The 21093-nt window shown below is 53.2% G+C and overlaps 1 protein-coding gene across 5 annotated transcripts in view; it reads right to left on the reverse strand.

Moving 5' to 3' along the window:
• RGS3 (regulator of G protein signaling 3) overlaps window positions 1-21093 on the reverse strand; it is a 136387-nt gene that overhangs the window by 90625 nt on the left and 24669 nt on the right. For 2 of the 5 annotated variants that reach the window (XM_042242856.1, XM_027964095.3), the window contains exons 6-12: window positions 13055-13115; window positions 11647-11737; window positions 10968-11023; window positions 4289-4370; window positions 3445-3550; window positions 1652-2003; window positions 713-752 (exon numbers count right to left, since the gene is read on the reverse strand). In XM_042242856.1, the coding sequence (XP_042098790.1) occupies window positions 713-752; window positions 1652-2003; window positions 3445-3550; window positions 4289-4370; window positions 10968-11023; window positions 11647-11737; window positions 13055-13115 (788 nt within the window). Of the gene's footprint in view, window positions 1-712; window positions 753-1651; window positions 2004-3444; window positions 3551-4288; window positions 4371-8127; window positions 8253-10967; window positions 11024-11646; window positions 11738-13054; window positions 13116-21093 lie in introns of those variants that run through there. The other 3 variants (XM_027964091.2, XM_027964096.3, XM_060408876.1) reach the window with 2 other exon arrangements.

The following is a 21093-nucleotide window of genomic DNA, read 5'->3' on the forward strand; positions in this document are numbered from 1 at the left end:
CATTATCTCCCTCATCCCTTCTGACAACCCTCTAAAGTGGGAATTATCAGCCCTGTTTTATAGATAAAGAAACTGAGGTTCAGTGAGGGGTCATTAGTTGTTTAAACTCACACAACTCCAATCTGAGACCTCCCAGCTCTGAATTCCATGCCTCTTTCCTGTGTCAGCCTGACCACGGTGCCTACAGAACCTTACACTTAGTAACATTGGTTGAGGGGCTTCCCTGGGGGCTCAGTAGTAAAGAATCTGCCTGCAAAGCAGGAGATGCAGGAGACACAGGTTCAACCCCTGGGTAGGGAAGATCCCCTGGAGGAGGGCATGGCAACCCACTCCAGTATTCTTGCCCACAGAATCCCACGGACAGAGGAGCCTGGTGAGCTGCAGTCTATGGGGTCGCAAAGAGTCGGACTGAAGCGACCAAGCACACGCACAGACAACGTTGGGTGAATCTCAGCTGAGTGCCTGAGTTCTGAATACCGTCTTCTAGGCTGCTCTGAAAAGATGCCCTCGCTTCCTTCTCAGTTCAGGATCCAAGGAAGAAAGACAGTGGCTCAGTGAGGGAGGAGAGGTCCCAAGAGGAGACAGTCTGTGTCAGTCTGCTGGGGGGGTGGGTCCTGACTCTGTTGGGAAGGCCTCCCAGCCAGAGGAGGAGGCAGCTGACCTCACCATCTCTCTGGGGCTCGGAGGGCAGGGCAGCAGAGGACAGACTCACCTTCGGGGATGGCGTCCTCCTGGTACACAGGCCGCAGCAGCTGCAAAGGAAAGACAGAAAACCCCTCAGCCCAGCCACGGGGCAGACAACCAGGCAGGCTGCTCAGCCCTGGCCTGGGGATAGCAGGGAAGCCCCTCAGGGCATGAGGGCAAGACTGCCATCCTGCTAAGAAACCAAGAGGGGGCTTGTAGGGAACACAGGCTCTAGAATCCTCCAGAATGTTGGAGTATAGTGAGGCTTTAGCTGTCATCGAGTTTAACTCCTTGGCTGGATCCCCATTTCCTTGATGGCAACTTGTTCCAAAGCATGTGCTGTGGAACACTGGCCCTAGGGACCTAACAACTCTGCTACAAAGGGGGACACCATCAGGGGAGTTTGGGAACCACTCGGGCGAACAAGGGTGAACCACCTTCTTCGCTGCAGGTGCCCTCAGAGCCTCAAGCAGGTGAACACGCACTGGGAATCTGCTCCAAGAGGAAGAGAGCAGGAGGTGTTTCTCAAGCTTACTTGACCTCAGGACACATTTTACCCAGAGTATCTCAGGGGAACCGTGTCTTGGGATACACACACACCATCACCCCACCTCACCATCTTGAAGTTCCTTCGACAGGCGCTCGCTCACCGCCCACCACGTGGCCCATTCTGCTATGGAAAAGCGCCGTCTGGCAGAAGGCGCTGCTTCCTTCTTTTGAGGTGAAATCTTCCACCCCATGACATCCCCTGGTCCTGAATCTATACCTTGAGACCACAAAGATCCAGCTGCTCCCTCTGCCCAGGACAGCTTGACAGGACGGCCCTTTGGAGTGACCGCTTACCCCACATCCCTGCTCCCTATGCCGAGCCCCTGGGAGGCTCCTCCCAACACAGCTGAGTCTTTGCCTCTTCCCGGCTTCACTCAGGGACCCCAGCCCTTCACCTTCCCGGAATGGCGGTCCATACCTGGCTCCCAGGGTTCAGTGGGGCCAGGATGATGTAGTTGGGGTCAGTGGGGGCCGTGGCGCGGGACAGCGCGGGCAGGGTGTGCTGGCTCCCACGCTTGGTCAGCTCGGTGTAGCGCTCCCAGCCGCCGAGCAGCAGCCCATCCGAGCTGTCACACACCAGGTGGCAGCTGTGGCGCTGCTCCGGCCGGGCCTGGGCCCCGTGGGTACAGTTCTTCTCCCGCTTATTGGGGGGTGACAGGAGGTCGAGGGTCGACTTGCAGGAGGCCCGTCGCAGGACCCCTCCATCTGGCCCTGGCTTGACCTGGGGGACCATGCGCCATACAAGCAGGACGATCTCGCTGGGGCAGCTCCTGGAAGTGGCGGGGAGAGGGGATCACAAAGAGACGTTGAGTCTGCTGCTGCTGCTGCTAAGTTGCTTCAGTCGTGTCCAACTCTGTGCGACCCCATAGATGGCAGCCCACCAGGCTCCTCCATCCCTGGGATTCTCCAGGCAAGAACACTGGAGTGGGTTGCCATTTCCTTCTCCAATGCATGCGTGCATGCTGAGTCGCTTCAGTCATGACCAACTCTGTGCGACCCCATTGACAGCAGCCCACCAGGCTCCTCTGCCCACAGGATTCTCCAGGCAAAAATACTGGAGTGTGTTGCCATTTCCTTCTCTGGAAGTTGGGTCTGGGGGAGACCAAAGTCAGGCAGGGTAGGGGCCTGCGGGGGCAGAAAGGAAGAGAGTGGAAGGGGACAGGGGCAGCCCCCGGTGCTAGAACAGGAAAGGATGCAGAGGCCAGCTAAAGCAGAGACAGCAAAGGGGTCCCTGAGGTCAATTCGAGTTGACTGGCAAGGGCTGGGAAGGGCATTGGTAATAAAGAAAGAAGACCAGATTCAACTAGTGAGGTTCCTCCTGAACACAAAGTACAAGCAAGCAAGCCACCTGTGTAAACCCCTCACCCAGTCATTCTAGAAGCAAACCTAAAATGGGGCTGTAACTCAGAGGGTCAAAATTGAGGGGTCCCATACATTTAGGGACTTCCCTGGTGGCTCAGACGGTAAAGCGTCTGTCTACAATGCGGGAGACCCGGGTTCGAGCCCTGGGTTGGGAAGATCCCCTGGAGAAGGAAATGGCAACCCTGGAAAATCCCATGGACAGAGGAGCCTGGTGGGCTACAGTCTACAGGGTCGCAAAGAGTCGGACACGACTGAGCGACTTCATTTCACTTCACTTCACTTCATACATTTTAAGTCTTCCCTGGTGTCAGAAGGTAAAGACTCTGCCTGCAATGGGTTGCCTGAATTCTAGTATTCTTGCATGGAGAATCCCATGGACTGGCAGGCTACAGTCCATGCGGTCGCACAGAGTCAGACACGACTGACCCACTAACACTATGTACCACTATGTACCACTATGTACCACTATGTACCAGGATACATTTTAAAGAATAACTGTTTAGTTATACAACTGAAAACACTCTGCAACATCTACCCAGCCTAGAAAACAGAAGGCTTAGCTCTGAGGTAGCAGAACTAATGAGCTCAAGGAGAAAGCGACCCCCTGGAGCCACGCCATGAACCACAGGGTGTGTCTGAGAGCTTCTTCTCCCACTGTTTGCTCTGGGATTCAAATTTGCTCGGAGCCTGAACCTTCCAGTTTCAGGCCAAGTAACTGATTTCCTGAGGAGCAAAGCAAATGGCTCGCAGATGTGAAGGAGGGACAGGCCAGGCGTGTGCCCAGGGCTGGGGAGGGGAGGGGAGGTGCGAGGCAGCCCCAAGCCCCAGGCCGCCCGCCGCGCCGGTCACCGGATCTCGTGAGCCAGCTCCACGCATTTCCAGTGCTCCACGGGCCTCTCGTTCAGCCGCAGTACCGTGTCCAGCTGCTGCAGCCCTGCCTGCTCAGCTGGGCCCCCTGCAGGGACAAATAAAACTCCTTGGAGCCCACAACCCCCTCAGAGGGCCTGGGGGTCCTTTGCCTCCACAGTGACCTTGGACAAGGACCGCTCCCCTCTGTTTCTTCATCTGTGCATGAGGGCCTGACCTTGGAGGTGCTCAGGAAGGATCTTGAAGGAGGTTCCCCTTTGCCTTCCTTTCCTCCCTGCCCGCAGACCCAGTACTGGCTGATCTCTCTGCTGCCAACCTCACCACCAGGCCCCCTCCCTCCCCAGGAACTCTCACCCTTCAAGAACCCTTCCTTGCTGCCAGGCCCCCAGATCGCCACGTCCCAGCTTCTCCTCTTAGGATGCTCACTCTGTGACTAGGAGAAGTCTTTTCTTTGTGAAAAGTAGAGAGGAAATGACTATTTTAAAGGGCTCATCAGGCTGGACTAGGATAAAATACTGATTCCAAATCAAGTTCATAAACGATTCTTATTTTCCCATGCAGCCATTGCTGAAAATATAGGTTTAGTTCCTGTTTGAAATGACTGGGAAACAAAATATAAAAGCCTATCTTCACTTTGATTAAAAACAAAACAAAAAAAGAGTAGGTGTATTTTCATAGACCTCACTTTCATCTATGGTCATTTAAAAATATTATTCTTTTCATTTTGAAAGGCCAGGACTCTTCAATCCGGGTTGGGGTTTCCCTTTCAGTTCCAACATCTTGTTTGCTAAGCATGGGGCTGCCATCACCCAAGATGCTCACTCACCGGAATCCACGGCCTGGACTCGGACCGGAGAGTCACAGCAGATGGTGAAGCCAAAGCCGTCCTTCCCCCGCGGGATGGTGATCTAGGACACAGCCCTGCCCGGTTAATCCCAGAAGCCGGGAGGCTGTGCCTCTGCTCCAAGGTCGGGAAGCCCACGGGCCCCACCCCAGAGCCACCTTCCTCTCCAAGGTTTCTGGAGCCAAGAAGGAGGCTGGCCGGCCCCTCGCCGGCCCTATCTCTGCCCAGGCATCTCGAGCACTGGGTTGTGGGCCAAGTAGGAAGGCTGGGAACTCAGGAGGTAAGCCAGGCCCGGGACCGACAGAGCTCCGAAAGGGTGCATCTCACCATCTTCAGCCCTGGCAGACATGTGGCCTAGCTCTTTACCTGAGGGCCTGCCACACTGCCTGGCTCCACCTCACCTGAGCCCCACTGCTTGCTCGATCCTTTCCTCCCTCCTCCAGCACCTCATGGAGCATCAGCCCAGGGCTGGCCCCGCGCTGAAGGCCCAGAGACAAAGCTGAGCTGCCGGCTGCCCTCCCAGAGAACAGGGGAGGGAAGACAGGGATGCACACACTCACTCTCAGGCCAAGGGGTGGGGGACACATCCTGGGAGGGTCTCAGGGCCATCTGCTGTCAGGGCTTCCAGGTACCCAGTGAGGGCTCCCAGGTGAGGGGGCAAGTGAGGGCACAGTCCCGGCTGAACCTGAACTAGCCGGTGACCTCCCTATGCCTGCTGTGGCCTGTGTGCATGGCAGGTCCACAGCCCTTCCTCTCAGGAGCTCCCTGAGAGGGCCCTGCCATCTGCATGCTCCTTTCAAAGCAACAGGCAATTCCTGGTCTTATGCAGATCTCTCCAAAGCAAAGTGGGACATGATAAACGTTGGAGCAAAAGGTGAGGAGGGTGCTAGGAAGACTCTGTGCTTTGACTTTAGAACACAGACTTGGTGCATGGCAGGAGCCAGCCAGCGCTCTGTTCATGCGGATGGCACAGCAGTGTCCCACCAGCAGTGGTCCACTGGTTTAGTTTAGTGTGGCCTTGCTGCGGGCCCTCTCTGCACACCCCAGTTAGCCTTTGTGGGGAGTGCAGAAGGCCTAACCCCTGTTTATTCCAACAGCGATTCCTGGCTGCTCAGAGCAGGGCTATGAGAACCACAGACTAAGGCAGTTGAAGTCAGAAAAGGGGTCTGGCTCTTGGACGTGGGGTGGGCCCTGGTGCAGCACAGGGAAAGGGCACCCCCACCCTCACACCAGGCAGGCTGAGGAGGAAGCCAGCTCAGCAACCCTGGAGGAGCTCAAGGGTCAGGGCCTTGTGAGAAGACTTCTATCTCCTTCCTTTAAGGGCTGCCTCTTCCAGGTTGGGCGCCTGGCATTCACCTGCCAGTTGACCTCAAGGCCAGGCATGGGAAAGGGGAGGGCCAGGGAGCCTGGAGTGGCCAAGGCACTTGGATGCTGTCAGGAGGCCCCTGAGGCTCTGCTTCCCACCAGCCCTGGGCCTGGATTCAAAGCGAGTTTGTAAAACAGGAAATCTGACAGACAAGGGGAAGAGGGGGTGTGCAGGAAAATACCCCGTTCCCATAAGAATTCTGGGAAAACACACAGCTAAGGCAGGAAGAGAAAAAAATGGAAAGAAAGAAAGAAAAACAAACTCTGGAGTGAGTGCGGAAAGCCCAGGCTGAAGCCAAGGGACGACGGCAGGAGACCAGTCCACTGCAGGTGACCAGCGGGGACTTTAGGGGCCTTAGGGCGACCCTCAACCAGGCCGAAGCTGGGATGCCAGCACTTTCCCCATCACCCTGGCGAGGGCCATGGCCCCTCCTGCTGGGGACACGGCTCTGGAAAACAGCTCCCAGTGCCCAGTGCTGACAGTCTGGGGACAGGCCTCCAGGGCTGAATCTGGAGAACAGGAGGGTGTGCCAACAAAGCCTGTTCCCCACATCTAGGCAGGACTGTGGACAGGAGACCCCTCTGCCTTTCTCGGCACCAGCCTGAGCAGAGCCAATCCAGATAACAGTCCAGGCCAGCTGGGAAGAGGGGAAGAAGAGAGGGTGTGTGCTCGGTGCGAGGGGTGAGATTGCAAGAAGGAAGCAGGATCATGCTCTGTCCGTCGTGACCACCAACCTCGTTGATAGTCTCCAGAGAACATGATCATCACTGCAGCCCTGATGCAGGGCTGGTTTTAGTGTGCCCATTTTACAGAGAAGAAAACAGAGGTCTAAAGCAAATGAAGCTCTCAGGGTCAGGAGGCAAGGGGAGCAGCCCTGCCCTAGCTCTGGGATCTCAGGAACTCCTAGCAGAGGCCATCCTTCCGGGGTGGGTCCTGCTGTTTCCTGTCCAGAGCAGGAATTGCTACTGCTCCCAGATCTCTCCCATGCCAGCACCTCTGTTCTACTCTCCTGCCTGGTTTCAGACCTTCTATCATGGAGGGTCATAGATTTCAACCCCAATCCCCAAAGGCCACATTTATTGAACACCCTGCACCAGGCACTTCACACACATTCCATTTACTCTCACAGGCATCGTCACATCATCATTCTACTTCATTGACAGGAAGACTGAGGCTCAGGGAGGCAAACATCGTGCACAAGAGCCAGAGCTCAAAAAGGGCAGAACTGGATGAGAGCCTGGGTCTGGCACAAAGCTAGTGCCCTGAACCCTGTACCACATTCTCACAGAGGATCCGTTTGGAACTTCAGTCTCAGAGCCCTGGACACAGACTGGGGGCACTCATGTCTGACCCTACTCTGACTGCCAGCGAGCCCCGGTCCTCAGACCTGTGGCCCCACATGACCGAGGACTTCTCAACCTCCCAGCCAGCGCCCCCTCTGCCTCACCATCCCGCCACCCAGTTGCCAGTGTCGCCAGGGCTGCTTCGCAGGCTCTGGAGGGAGAGAGGGCCCTAGAGCTGGGGACTGCAGAGAGAACACACATGTCCTGCATGAGGTGCAGGAGGCCCCCTCTGAGCATCTCCCCAGACCTAAGCCTGCCTGCTTGAAAGAGTTCATGATCCAGATTCCAGTCTGTTCATTAAAACACAGAGGGACGTTGTATACTAAAGAGTCATCCCAGAGTCCCATCAGCTTGGATATTCCCCAAATCTGGACATCCCTTGCCTTCATCCTGCCTATACCATGACTTTTTTTATAAGAAAAAAATGTCCCTCACGTTTCCAGAAGAGTCCTAGGGGCTGAGGGAATCATCCTTCCACGCTGCCCCACATCCTAACAGTGGAGCCTCAGAGGCAAACGCTCTCAGTGAAGCTGAGCTCTGGACCCACCTCAAGGCATCACAGGTACCGGGAAGGATAAATGTGTGCATACAGACACACAGACACACAGACACAGCCTGTCTCACACACAAGCGCACACCAACACATGCTAAAACACAATTGCACATACACAACACAGGACAGGTGCTGCCGCCCCATCAGAAGTAGGAAAAGTTAGCAAAAAAAAAAAAAAAAACAAAAAAAACACAAATCCAGTTGCTCAGCCACCTAGCCACTTCCAATCTTGGGCTGGAGATGCTCTTTGTAACGCACACTCCTCCCAAGTAAAAATGACAGAAAATCAACTAGACAGTCTCAGCTCAGACACCACCCCGCCAGTGGTAAGGATGGCACAGGGCTGGCCTCTGCTGCCCCTACGGAGGGGTGGCAGGTACAGGCTACCTGGGGTCCAGTTCCCGCCTCTGTCCTCCCCCCAGATCACAATGAACCTGTGAGGGGCAGGAGGAGGGAAGGAAGGCCCTACGGGGAGAGAAGCCCTTCTTGGTGAGCCCCACCCCTGACCCCTAAAGACACCCCGTGGGCCGCTCCCCCCGCCCAGGGGCCAAGCACCCACCTGGCGGTAGCGGCGCTCCGAACACACCTTGCAGAGCCCATTGAAGCGGTTCATGACTGCGGGTCCTGCCTCGGCCGCCGCCCCATGAAAACCCGGCTCTCCCCACGGCAGTGGGAGCCCGCACTGCGCCCCGTCAGCCTGGCATGACCGCCCTGGGAAGCCCGCCCCGCAGAAGAATGGCAGGAAATCACCTCTCACCTCCCCAGGCCCTGTCTGTGCTGTGTGCCTCTGCACGATAAGCCCGAAGGCTTCCTGAAACCTCCGAATGACAAGGAAGAGGGAGAGTTTTGTATTAAAATTCCTGTCACTAGTTAGTATCCCCCCAGCCCTGGCGGGGAGAGGGCGCCTTTTTTCTGGCAGCATTCTCCGCCATGGGCCACTCCGTGACTCCAGTGTTCTCACAAGCACCCCTGGCTGGAGGAGAACCCAGGCAGAAAACACAGCCCACTCTGCATCAACGCTGCCTCCCCCTGCAAATCCCAGGGTCCTCAGTAGCAAACACAGGTAACTAACTCAGCCTGAGGACTTAAGGATGCTTGGGATAGGGTGGGGTGGGGTGGGGGTTGCACCCACAGACTTTCCATGTCAAGACAGGGAATACAAAACATTTGGAGTCTGCCTGCCACCTAGAAGGCACTTAAAGGTCAGCTTTCTCATCCATGTACATGGGTTGCTTTAAGGAGCTGATGAGAAAGCATCAGTCGGTCAGTCGTGTCCAACTCTTCAGCGACCCCATAGACTGTAGCCCACCAGGCTCCTCTGTTCATAGGATTTCCCAGGCAAGAATACTGGAGCGGGTTGCCATTTGATGACAGACCATAAAGTCAAGTCAGAAAGGGATTTCCAGTCTCTAGATAATCCAGCCTCCTCCCTTTACTGGTGAAGAAGTGGGGGCCTGGAGCCATTGCGATGACAAGCAGGGCGGGATGGGGCTGGGATCAGAGCCCCAGTCTTGATCTCCGACTTGTGGAGCAGAGCCTGGGGAGCCGAGAGCCCCCTCCACCCACCTGAGGAAAACAACCCCGCCACTCACATCCTTGATGCCAGAGAGGGTCCCTCGGTCCAGCCCAGCTTTGGTGGCTGAGAGAGTGGGTAGGTCACCCCAGTTTCCCAGCTTCCATCACCCCATGCACACCTCTCGGGGTTCTCCCTGTGCCCTCCCCAAGCCTCTGACAATCACGCCCAGCGTGCTGAGTCCTACGGACATCTCCAAGTATACAAGCCCAGGAAAATCAAACACACCTCGCAACAATGCGCCTGTGTACAAAGCCCAGCCTGAAGCAGGACTCTCCCAGGCCACCTAGAAACCTGCAGTGTTGATGCTCATGCAGTTCCCACGAATCCCCAGGGAGGTTCCCAGGTCACCATCCTCTCTGTGCTCGGCATGTACGGAGAGGGGCCTTTAAGTTCCCCCACTGAAGCTAGAGGAAAGCTGTGAAACTCGGCATAAAGCCACAGAAAACAGACCTGGCAAGTTACTCTAATACTGTACTATCCTATATGGTAGGGAGTAGACACAAGTTGCAGTTGAAATTAAAATTAATTCAAATTAAGTAAAATTTAAAATTCAGGTCTTTGGTCATACTAGCCATATTTCAAGTGCTCAGTAGCCATAGGTGGCTAGTGGCTGCCGGCCTGAGCATCACAGTTCTAGACTGTACATTCCATGAGGACAGGGACCTCTGAACTGTGGACAGCTATAGGTCAGCACCTGGCACAAGGCCTGGCCCATGTAGATGTTCAATAAATATCTAATGAATGAGGCACTTCCCTGGTGGTCCAGTGGCTAAGACTCTGCACCCCCAAAGTTGGGGGGTGGTGCGGCCAGGTTTAATCCCCCGTCAGGGAACTAGATTCCACGCGGCAACTCAAGATCCCACATGCTGCAACTAAGACCCAACCCAGCCAAATAAATAAATATATTTTTTAAAAACCCTAATGAATGAATGAGTGAATGATCTGAGTAAATGAAACGGATAATGTCTTAGAGATAATAATACACCTAAATATCACATGTTCTCACGGAAAACGTCACTGTCCTGTTTTCCCGACTAGGCCACTTGCAGGAGGCAGCCCTACCTGAAGCCGTAATTCAGATGCCACCTCTGCTACTTGCTGGCTTGTGGCCGTGGAGAGTGACCTAACATCTCAGAACCTTACACATCCCGCTCATCTGAGGGATTGGTAGTTAACAACCACCTCAGAGGTGGCAGTGAGGGTCATGTTAGGGAACAACAGCGGGCCTGCTCAAGTGCTGGGAGCTTGTTTCTCCCTGTCTGAGTTGTTAGGGAAAACCAGAAATCACTCCCATGGCCAGCAAAGAGACGGATTTGGATAAATATCCCAGAATCCCCGTGGGAAGGTTCCTCTCCAGATTTGAAGCCCTAAAGAAGTGAGAACCCATCTCATAGTTTCAAGCTTCGTGACAGCCACTCCATGACACGGGGGCGGGGGAGAGGGCAGCGGCCGGTGCTGAATCTGAAGGGGAGCTGGGTCACAGCACTGGGGGGAAGCAAGGGTCTGAGAGGACCTCGGGAAGAAGGATTCGACTTCAAGAGACCAGAAGTCAGTACGACCCAGACGCCTCCATCTCCAGGGACTGGGGCCTGGCTCTCTCCCTACTTCCGCATCAAGTGTGAATAACCCAAGGAAAGCACAGAAATAACCTCTTCAAAATGCACAACTTCCTGGGTCTCCAAGCACCAAGTGACTCGGAGTCTCAGGCACCAAATGCTGCCTTGTTCAGGGATCTCCTGGGCCAAGGGACTGACCAGAAACAGGTTAGAGCCCAGAGCAGTGCTCAGGGCCCGTCAGTCCTGCCCAGGCTTGGGCCCACCTACCTTGAGTTTCTCCCCGTTCTCAGCATCCTCACCTCCCGGCATGCTCAACAACGGTTCTGGAAAGTGACACAGCAGAGTCAGAAAGTCTCTACTGGCATCTAAGTGCCCGTCCCACAGACCACCCTGAGGCCCAGGCCAGGGTGGCAGGCCCACGTGGTGCCCAGGTCACTGCTGGCCTCCACGGTGTGGCAGTGCCCCAGCTCGGGCCAGGCAGAGGTCAGGAGCCAGGTCTACGTGCAGGAAGGGCAGAGCACAAGGCAAAAATCCTCAGGCCCCACAGCAGGGCCCACACGGCCTGTCTGCAGAGGTGGGCGCCCCAAGGTCAGCCAGGCAGCCTGTAGGGGGTCCTAAGACCACTGACCCTGAGGAGGGGGCCATGCAGGAAGGTCCAGAAGCCCAGCCCTCCGTGATCTAGAGGCCAAGGGAGCTGAGCCACTTGGGGTCAGGCCACAACCCTCTTCAAGGAAAGCCCAACCAGAAAAGTAAAGACGTCATGGACAGGAGGCTACGTTCTAGCAGACGCCCATGAGAAGTTCCTGGACCCAGAGTCTGATGGCAGCCTGGGGTGAGGTGACTGATGCCACAAAACACAGTGACCGATGCTACGATGCAGGAGGGGAGGAGGCGAGCCCCGGGCCAGCAGAGTGTCTGGGCAGAACTAAAGGTGGTGTGCACGTACCTCTCAGGGGCCGCAGTCTCCGCCTGGCCACCTTCAGGTGTTTGGTCCGGCCCAGGGCCTCCCCCAGCAGGTAGTACCAGCCATTGATCTCCTGTCGTGAGAGAAGGCGTGACATTCTCAGAGAAGGCAGAGGGCACGGGGCAGGCAGCCACCGATCCGCTGAGTGCCTTCCTCAGGAGCAGAATCTCTGCAAGGACAGACACGCAAGCCTCCCTTCCACAAAGGGAGCTGCCATGCCTGCACCTCCAGGAAGCCCTTCCTGAAGGCAGAGCTGGTCCTCCCCTTTGCTGAATTCCCATCGTCTCTTGTCCCTGAAGAACAGGTCAACTCACAGGCCAGCCTCCCCAGCTTCACTGTACAAGGCTCTGTGATATGCCTAGCACTGTTGCTAGCACACAGAAAGTGAAAGTGTTAGTCAGTCATTCATGTCTAACTCTGTGTGACCCCACGGACTGTAGCCTGCCAGGCTCCTCTGTTCATGGAATTCTCCAGGCAAGAATACTGGAGTAGGTTACCATTTCCTTCTCCAGGGGATCTTCTCAATCCAGGGATCAAACCCAGGTCTCCCACATTGCAGGCAAATTGTTTACCATCTTAGCCACCAGGAAAGCCTGGTACACAGAAGGAGCAAAATAAAGGTTGACAAAACAGAAGGGAGGAAGGGAGGAAAACAGGCAACCTGAGACTCCTGAACAGGCTCCAGGTGGGGGTGGAGGGACATCCCCACCCAAGAAGGAAAGCCAAGGCTGCAGTTAAGATATTTGGGACCCACATGCAGAATAGAGTTCTCAGCCACCTACCCCAGACTTCACTTCCAAGACACAGAGCTGGGTGGCAGGATGGAGCAGGTCACCAGGACATCTCCAGGGATGTGCAAGAGGAGCACTCCCTTCCCTGCTCAAAAGCCTCCAGTGCGGGGGGTGCAATCCAAGCAGAGGTGGGTAAGGGTCTGGCCACCCAGAGACAAGGCCCTCCAGATCCCAGAGTCCTCACCTGCCTGAAGGAAAGCTCCACCAGGACACTCACTCCATCCCCGAGCACTAGCTAGGCCCAGAAACACAAGACCCGGCCGACAACATCAAGGGGCTCCTGGAACAGACCACGAGAAGCACCCAGCCTTCATCCTCCAGAGCAGGGGCTGCTCTGAGCTCTGAAGGACCTATCAGTGTCCTTAGAGAAGACACTGAGAGCCTCCTGGGAAGACTTGGAGCTTCCTAATAACTGGTCTCTGATGTGAAAGAGCTAAGATAGGGGAGCGATGGTCACACAGGTGATAAACAGTGTGGTCTCAGTGGGGTACCATCTCACAGACAGAAGCCCCAGCCCAGGGCTTCCAGACAAAAGCTTCCACCTGTCCCAGGCCCGGCCTAGATGGCCTGATTCTGCCAGAAGCTTCCCTTGGACCTACCTTGTCCGGAGTCAGGAGGGACTTCACCCCAAAGCTCATGCAGCCGATAAGTCCACTTTGTCTGGGAGAACAAGAGACACTCCCATCAGCACCTTCTCATCACACTATATCAAGAGGCCAACTGTCAAGTGTAACGTAGGTTTGCCTGGCGAACTGCGGTTTACAAAGCACTTTTACCTGCATCATTTCATTTGATCTTTCCAACTCTGTGAGTTAGGCTGGAGTGGAGCTATTCTCTCCATTTCACAAAGGACAAAACTGAGGCTGAGTTGATCCCCTTCCTAAGGTCACAGGACTTACAGTAGTTGAGCCCCATGGGAAACCCATTAGAGAAGCTCAAAGCTACCTTGGAGGTTTGAGTTGTTCTGGTGTTGTATGTAGGTCTAAAGAGCTGGTCCCCACAGGGAATTTCAGCTCTCACATCAGCTGGTGATACTGAATTCAGGAGAAAAGTGATGAGACCTAAAGCTCAAGAAGCTTTGTCTTGGGTCCAGGCAGGAGCTGGTTAGGGCTTAGACAGTTTTAAATCAAGGTTCAAACCAACCTGACACACAGAAGTTCCCAATACCAACCTGACTTGACTGCCAGCTGGGCAAATAGACATGAGCCAAGGTCAGGACTCGTGGGAATGTCATGCTGTGTCGACAGGCTTGAGTTCAGTTGGATCCTACTTGACTAAGAGTAATTCAAAATTCCTGAAAAATGTTCATCACTGAGTTCCAATGTCTGACAACCGGGGACAGATTGATACTTGGCAGCTTTCAATAATGACAGTATGTGCTGTGTGCTTAGTTGCTCGGTCATGGCTGACTCTTTCTGATCCCATGGACTGCAGCCCGCCAGGCTCCTCTGTCTTTAGGGATTCTCCAGGCAAAAATATTGGAATGGGTTGCCGTGCCCTCCTCCAGGGAATCTTCCCAACCCAGGGATCAAACCCAGGTCTCCCACGTTGCAGACAGATCCATCACCAACTGAACCACCAAGAAAGCCCAAGAATGGCAGTACAGATGAACATTACTGAAATGCAAATATAATCCTGCTATTACAAGAAAAAAGCAAGTTTACAAATCCGTAGATTAATGAGAAAGATGCCCACCAAAATATTAACAATAGTTGTACCTGGTAGGTGGGATAAGAAAGGGTTTTCTTTTCTCCTTTGAGTTTTTTTTAGCATTTTTAAATTTTCATAGGGAATAAGCGCTTCTTTCAGAATCAGAAAAAAAAAAACCCAACAGTATAAATGTATTTGAAAGTGTTCTATCCTACCACATCTTTCTCTAGCCTAACACTAGAGTCGCTTTTTTTCCCCACCTCTTTCTTCTCTCTTAGCACAAGTCAGTTCCCCAGTCATCTTGGGAACTCCAAGTCAGTTCCCTTCAGAGACTGGCTTAATATTAACAGCTGTTAATCGAGAAACAACACAGGTATTAAGACTGGAGCAGAAGGGACTTCTCTGATGGTCCAGCAGCTAAGGTCTTGCCTTGCAGTGCAAGAGAGGCAGAACTAAGATCCCGCTGCCACAGAGCAACTAATCCAGAGTGTTGCAACCAGAGAGCCCACATACTGCAACTACCAAAGCCTGCACGCTCCGAAGCCCATGCGGCGCAGACTAGAGAATCTGTGCTCTGCAACGAGAGATCCCGCATGATGCAATGAAGATCCCACAAGCTGCCATTACAACTCAACGCAGCCAAATAAATAGACAAATATTAAAAAATAAAAATAAAAAGACTGGAGCGGAACCTTGACAGTTAACTTCAATATCTGAGGGATCCACATGGATGAATGAGTCAGCATGTTCTGGGGAAGGTGCAATTTCAAAGCCAAGGATGGAATGAACTGCCTGGAACGAACTAACTCCCTGGAGATGAGCCTCCCTGAAGACTGGGCTATGGGGAGCCTGTGCCAGTCCACTGAACCCCCTGAAGAGCCTGTCTGAGTCTTGTGCCCCAGAGCCTGCTCCCAGGCTCCAGACCCAGAAGGTTCAAGGTGGGTTCTGGACACAGGGGTCTGGAGAAAGCCGTCCAGGGGATCCTACAGGGCACCTACCTATGCCTGCCCCAGTGAGCACCAGAGGTCTACAAACACACGTTGTTTAGATCCTCCAGAAAGGGTGGCAGCAGCCTACCACCCAAAAGTAAACAAAATGGTTTCTCGCAGATAGCCAAGCCGAGTGAGGGCCAGGGAGGCAGGATGACCCGGCGCCCCTCCCTGAAGAGGCACACTCTGCACCGGGCCCTGTCTCAGCAGCTGCTCTCATTCTGCTACTCCTCACTCCCCGCGCTCTCTTCCTGCCCCCCTTTCCTGCAGCCTGGCCTGCGCGTGCTCCCTCCCCCTTGCCAGCCCCCTCCCAGCTCACCAGGCCAGATTAATCATCTCCCCCTAGAGGACAGTACAGTCACTCCATTAAAGCCACCCGTCCACATCCACCGCCCCCCTCCCCCCACCAACCCACCACCAAAAACAAACCCTCCTCCCTCCTGGCGCGTGGCCAAGTCGGCAGGAATGGAGGGGCAGCCGCAGTGACCAGCATGAGTGGCAGCCACTGACCCGAGCTGCCGCTCCAGAAAAGCCTTGTCAAGACTTTGCCAAAGTCCTCATCATGGATTTCATTTTGTTTGTCAACACATTCAAGAGCAACCCAGCTGGTATCCAGGTGCCCACACTGCCTTGCTGTACATTTTCCTTTCACGCTGGGTACGGCCATAACTGTCTAAATCTCCCAGGCACGCTGCTTTAACTGTAATAAAGGCTGCCTCTTCCTGCTCTTCAGTAAGTGGAGTTTTCATCCCCTGGTGCTCAGAGAATGCTAAATGGTTGATAGCCTCCCATGAGCTTTGTTTCCTGTGAAGGGGCCTCCAATGATTTCATGATACTTCAAGCCCAGCAAATTGTCACAATCAATGTCCATAAACAGGAACCTCTAAGTGTTCTTCAATTAGCTGCTCCTGAAGCCTGTTTTTAAAAACCTTTGGAAGAAGAAAGACTTCTTTTACGCACAACCTGAATACATGGCAATCTGCTACTGGTCAGGCAATAAACTTGGGAACTGGTGATCGCCTGAAATTTCGCTGGGCACAGAGTCTCAGGGGCCAAGACTTGGGTACTTTTGAAAGCTGAACCCTGAACTTGGTGAAGTTTTGACAAATGGATGAATCCATCATTCCCATGTTGGCAGGCACTGGGCAAGGAGCCCCAGCATTAAGGAAACAAGACAAACACTCAGGAATTTAAACAGCAGTTCAAGGCAGCAATACAAGGGATGTCACTAGACAGGGTGAGATTGACAGATGAGCAGTGCAGGCAATAAATGCTGAATGCTCAGAGCGGCAAGAAGCGGTTTAGAACTGAGATGTTCAAAGAAGGCCTAAGGAGTTAAGCCAGAGAGAGGGAAAGGAAGAGCATTTCAGGCAAAGGGAACAGCCGGTACAAAGGCTCAGAGGGAAGGCTTCATGGAGCATTCATGGGCAATAGTACTGCCAGTCCTCCATATGCAAGGATGAGGAACCCATGGGTATGGAGGACCAACTGTACTCCACCACTTTACAGAAGGGACTTGAACATCCATGGAGTTCAGTATCCATGGGGGTCCTGGAACTAATCCCCAGTGGATACGGAGAGATGGCTATATTCAGCTCAGTTTATTTTTGAGCACACAGTAGGAGCCCCGCTAACAAAAAGAAAATGCATTTTTTTAAGGGAATGCACTTTACTTTTCTCTGTCAGGGGACTTGAACTATTTCTGTTACAGGCTTATCCCATTTAATCTCCATTTACTTTGAATTTGATGACTTAAAAACTGCACCCACATTTTCCCATTCATCTTCTCTTTCCCTGGTCTCTCCCCATCTCTGTTTACGGTGCTGTACTTGGCACTGGCATGGTTTATAAAGTAGTTGAAAGAGCAGAGGGTACAAAGATAGCGTGCAACACACAGCCTTTCCATCGGTAATTACTATCAGCATAACAGCTTATGTTCTTCAAACATGTGTGTGTGTGTTTTAGGTTGTTGTGGTTTTTTTAACTTGGTGCCTAACAGTACAATTCTAAGACTGTTCTCTTACCACAAGTTCTGAAAACACCATGATTGACACCAGAGGCGTCAGCTTGGCTTTTTCCACATCACTGAACAAAACTTTTAAGCCGTTCAGTGCCATAGTCAGTGATATTAAGGAGTTATTGTTGATTTTTAAATGTGATAATGGCATTGTGGCTGTTCTGTTTTTTAAGTCATCTTTCAGAGAGATCTATAGCTCAGATGAGATGATTTGCTTTAAAATAATCCACTGGAGGAAGAGACAGCGGGTGAGGGCATAAATGAAGTAAAATCAGTCACATATTGATCATTGATGAAGCTGGGCTCCAAGTATGTGAGGGCTTATTATATATTTTCTAACTTTGCATATGTTTGAAAATGTCTATAATTTCTTAAAAACTCACAGAACCCCAAGTCGAAAGAAACCTTTGAGATCACTGCATTTTACAGGTGAGGAAACTGGGGCCCAGAGCCGGGAAGTGACCTGTCCATGGTCTCACAGCGAGGAGGAGCTACGCCAGAATCTGCTACCCTGAGGCCTGGTTCTCCTCAGCTCCCACCGCGTTCACCACAGGAGCTGAAATCAGCCTGCCCCTCCCGGCACTGGACCGCCTCGTTTCTCCACTACGTGCTTACCGCAGTTCCTGGAAGTATCGCGAGAATTCATAAAACAGATGCCCCCTCCTTCCATCTCCTATCAGTCTTAAAATGTAACTGCCACATATTCAGCTGGGTGACTGACATAACACTGTATTAAAAATGCTATGAGAGGTGGCCTGAGGCATAAGCACACCGATACAGAAAAGGTTTGGCTTTGGAGCTTTTTACCACCTGTGTGAGCCAGTCAAGTGTACTATATCATGTGATTTGATGCCAGGCTACCTGGATTTGTGTCTTGTTTTCACCACATGCTGGCTGTGTTACCTTGGGCAAGTTACTTAACCTCTCTGTGCCTGTAAAAGAGAAACATTAATAATGCCTACCTTGTATGGTACCGTGAGGATACTGTGTCCACACAACAGATAATGATTAAATATGCTTAAGGTCCGCACACTTGGTGGACACGCAGTGCTTGATAAACATGACCAATGAGATCACCTTGGGCAAGTTCCTTGGCCTTAGTAAATCTCGGTTTCCTCATCTCTGAAGAGACAGACAAAATTCCTACCTCTCAGGGTCGTTGTGAGCATTAAATGAGATAACGTATATAAAGCGCTTGGCACAGAGAAGGGTTCATAAATGTTTGCTCCCTTCCTTCTGCAACTGTCCTTCACGCTGTTAAGTTGAATGTCCGTCCCTTAGAGACACACAGTTTTGATCTGAGAGTTCAGCAGGGCAGGGGTTTCCGGCAATGGCTCTGCCTGTCTCCCGCAGCTCAGAGGCCTTCTCATTCAGAGATGGATCGATAACCATGCCTCCCACCCGCCGAGCCGGGCACTGTGGTGCTGGCACCTCGGGCAGGGCCATCTGTTCGGAAAGCAGGCCTGTCTGCGCCTGCTCTGTCCCTCTCTGAGCTTTGGGTTGGGACTGTGACCACAAGCTTGACTGTGTTTTGTTTAATAAGGAATCTCACTTTCCCAAAATAGGCAACAAGTGCAGACACTGCCTCTGTCACGCTGCCTCCCTGGGTGCTGACTCACTTTCCCCGGCCTCACTCTCTTTTCCAAAAACCGACAAGTCCATTGCGGCCACTTCTCCAGCCGGCGCCGCCGGCTCGCTCTACTCTCTCAGGGGCGCAGCCAGAGCAGGGGAAACGGCGACTCCCACATTTGGTGTCTGCCTCCGGCACCCGCTCCACTCCTCGCCTCTGCCCACTGGGCTCACCAGGCACCTCCTTGCCTCTGCCCACTGGGCTCACTAGGCACCTTCTGTTTGTCTGCCACCCCTCCTCTGCCTGTTTCCCAGATGGCACTGCTGCTTGCTAAGTCGCTTCAGTCGTGTCTGACTCTGTGCGACCCCATAGACGGCAGCCGACCAGGCTCCACCTTCCCTGGGATTCTCCAGGCAAGAACACTGGACTGGGTTGCCATTTCCTTCTCCAATGCATTCATGCATGTTAAGTCACTTCAGTCGTGTCTGACTCTGTGCGACCCTACGGACAGCGGCCCACCAGGCACTAGTGGTAAAGAACTCAGCTGCCAATGCAGGAGACATAAGAGACGCGAGTTCGATCTCTGGGTCGGAAAGATCCCCTGGAGGAGGGTACAGCAACCCACTCCGGTATTCTTGCCTGGAGAATCCCAAGGACAGAGGAGCCTGGTGGACTATGGTCCATGCGGTCACAAAGAGTCAGACATGACTGAACCGAGTCGTCACACTCGGCTCCTGTTTCCTTCAGGGCCTTCCCTTCCTGTGTCCATCCCTTTAAGACAGGATTCTGATGCTCCTGGGTACCGACTGTCTTCCTGGGTGCTCTCAGCTGCTCGAAATTTACCCCCTCACCTTGGCAGCCACGGCTCCCATATCTCCACAGACCTCTCTCTCCTCTGCGCTCCAGGTCAGCTCTCAGCTGGTTGCCCTCCAGGCACCTCCAACCTGCCCTATCCAAAGCTGCTCTCCCTTCCCCTCCAGTGCATTTTGACTTCGCTAGAGACATCGCTGGCCACCCACGAGCCATCCTTGGCTTCTCCCTCTGCGCTCACAGCCAAATCACCAGTAAGCACTATTGGTTTAGGCTGCTAAATGCATTTGAGTCTGTTTCCCGCCCCTCTATCCCTAAATCATCTCTCTCACAGATCACCACAAGACTCTCCCAGCTCCTCCCCAGCCTTCCCAAGACTTACCAGAGTGATAGAGCTAAATACACCCCTGTCATTCCTCTGCTCAGCACCCTTCAGCATCGCCCCATCACCAGATTCTCAAACACCAAACTGGCTGCATGAGGTTCGCCCTGAGAACTTGTGTAAATGCAGATTCCTTGGCCCTGCCCTTGAAAATCTGGACTTTATCAATCTGATGTGTTACCTGGGAACCAAGGTTCCCCACAAGCATCCCCAATAATTCTGATGCATTGCCAGGATTGAGAACTACTGACCCTTTGGAGAAACTCACACTCCAAAGAAAACCTATAGACTCATCCGTTTAGTTTACACTATCCTCTTCATCTTATCTCCAGCCAATCCCTACTTTTGTAATCGACCCTCCAGCAACACCAAGTTTGCAAATCCCGCCCCATGCTGGCCCTGTCCTCTGTACTCTACCCGCTGAGACTGAAGACTCCGGGTCTAAATACCTGGGTTTCCATCTTGCCTCTACTGTTCACTGCTATGTGACCTTAGGCAAGTTACTCCCTTTCTCAGCTTCAGTTTCCTTTTCTGAAAACTTAAAAACAAACATGGTACTTTCCTTAGAGCTGTCTTAAGAACTAAATGAGATAAGGCACTGTTAACCCCTGGCTTGTGGCTAAAGTGAAAGTGAAGTCGCTCAGTCGTGTCCAACTCTTTGCGACCCCCATGGACTATAGTCTACCAGGCTCCTCTGTCTATGGGATTTTCCAGGCAATAGTACTGGAGTGGGTTGCCATTTCCTTCTCCAAGGGATCTCCCCAACCCAGGTCTCCCGCATTGTAGACAGACGCTTTACCATCTGAGCCACCAGGGAAGTCCTGTCCCAGAGGTCCTCTCCCAAGCAGGATAGTCTCTGACTGACCCCATGTGTCCCCAGCACCTGCAACAGAGTTGCCACGTGGGTGGCCATGAAATGGCAGCTCAGTGAATGAGATTACAGCACCATGAGCACCAGTCCACAATAACAAGTGGATACTCTGCTGAAGGACAAATCTTTCACTATGCAGGCTGTCGTTCAGCACTCAGTCATGTCCAATTCTTTGAGACCCCATGGACTGCAGCACACCAGGCTTCCCTGTCCTTCACTATCTCCAAGAGTTTTCTCAAACCCATGTCCACTGAGCCAGTGATGCCATCCAACCATCTCATCCTCTGTCACTCCCTTCTCCTCCTGCCCTCAGTCTTCCCCAGCATCAGGGTCTTTTTCAATGAGTTGG

The sequence above is a fragment of the Ovis aries genome, chromosome 2 (genome assembly GCF_016772045.2).
Source record: "Ovis aries strain OAR_USU_Benz2616 breed Rambouillet chromosome 2, ARS-UI_Ramb_v3.0, whole genome shotgun sequence".
NCBI lineage: Eukaryota > Metazoa > Chordata > Mammalia > Artiodactyla > Bovidae > Ovis > Ovis aries.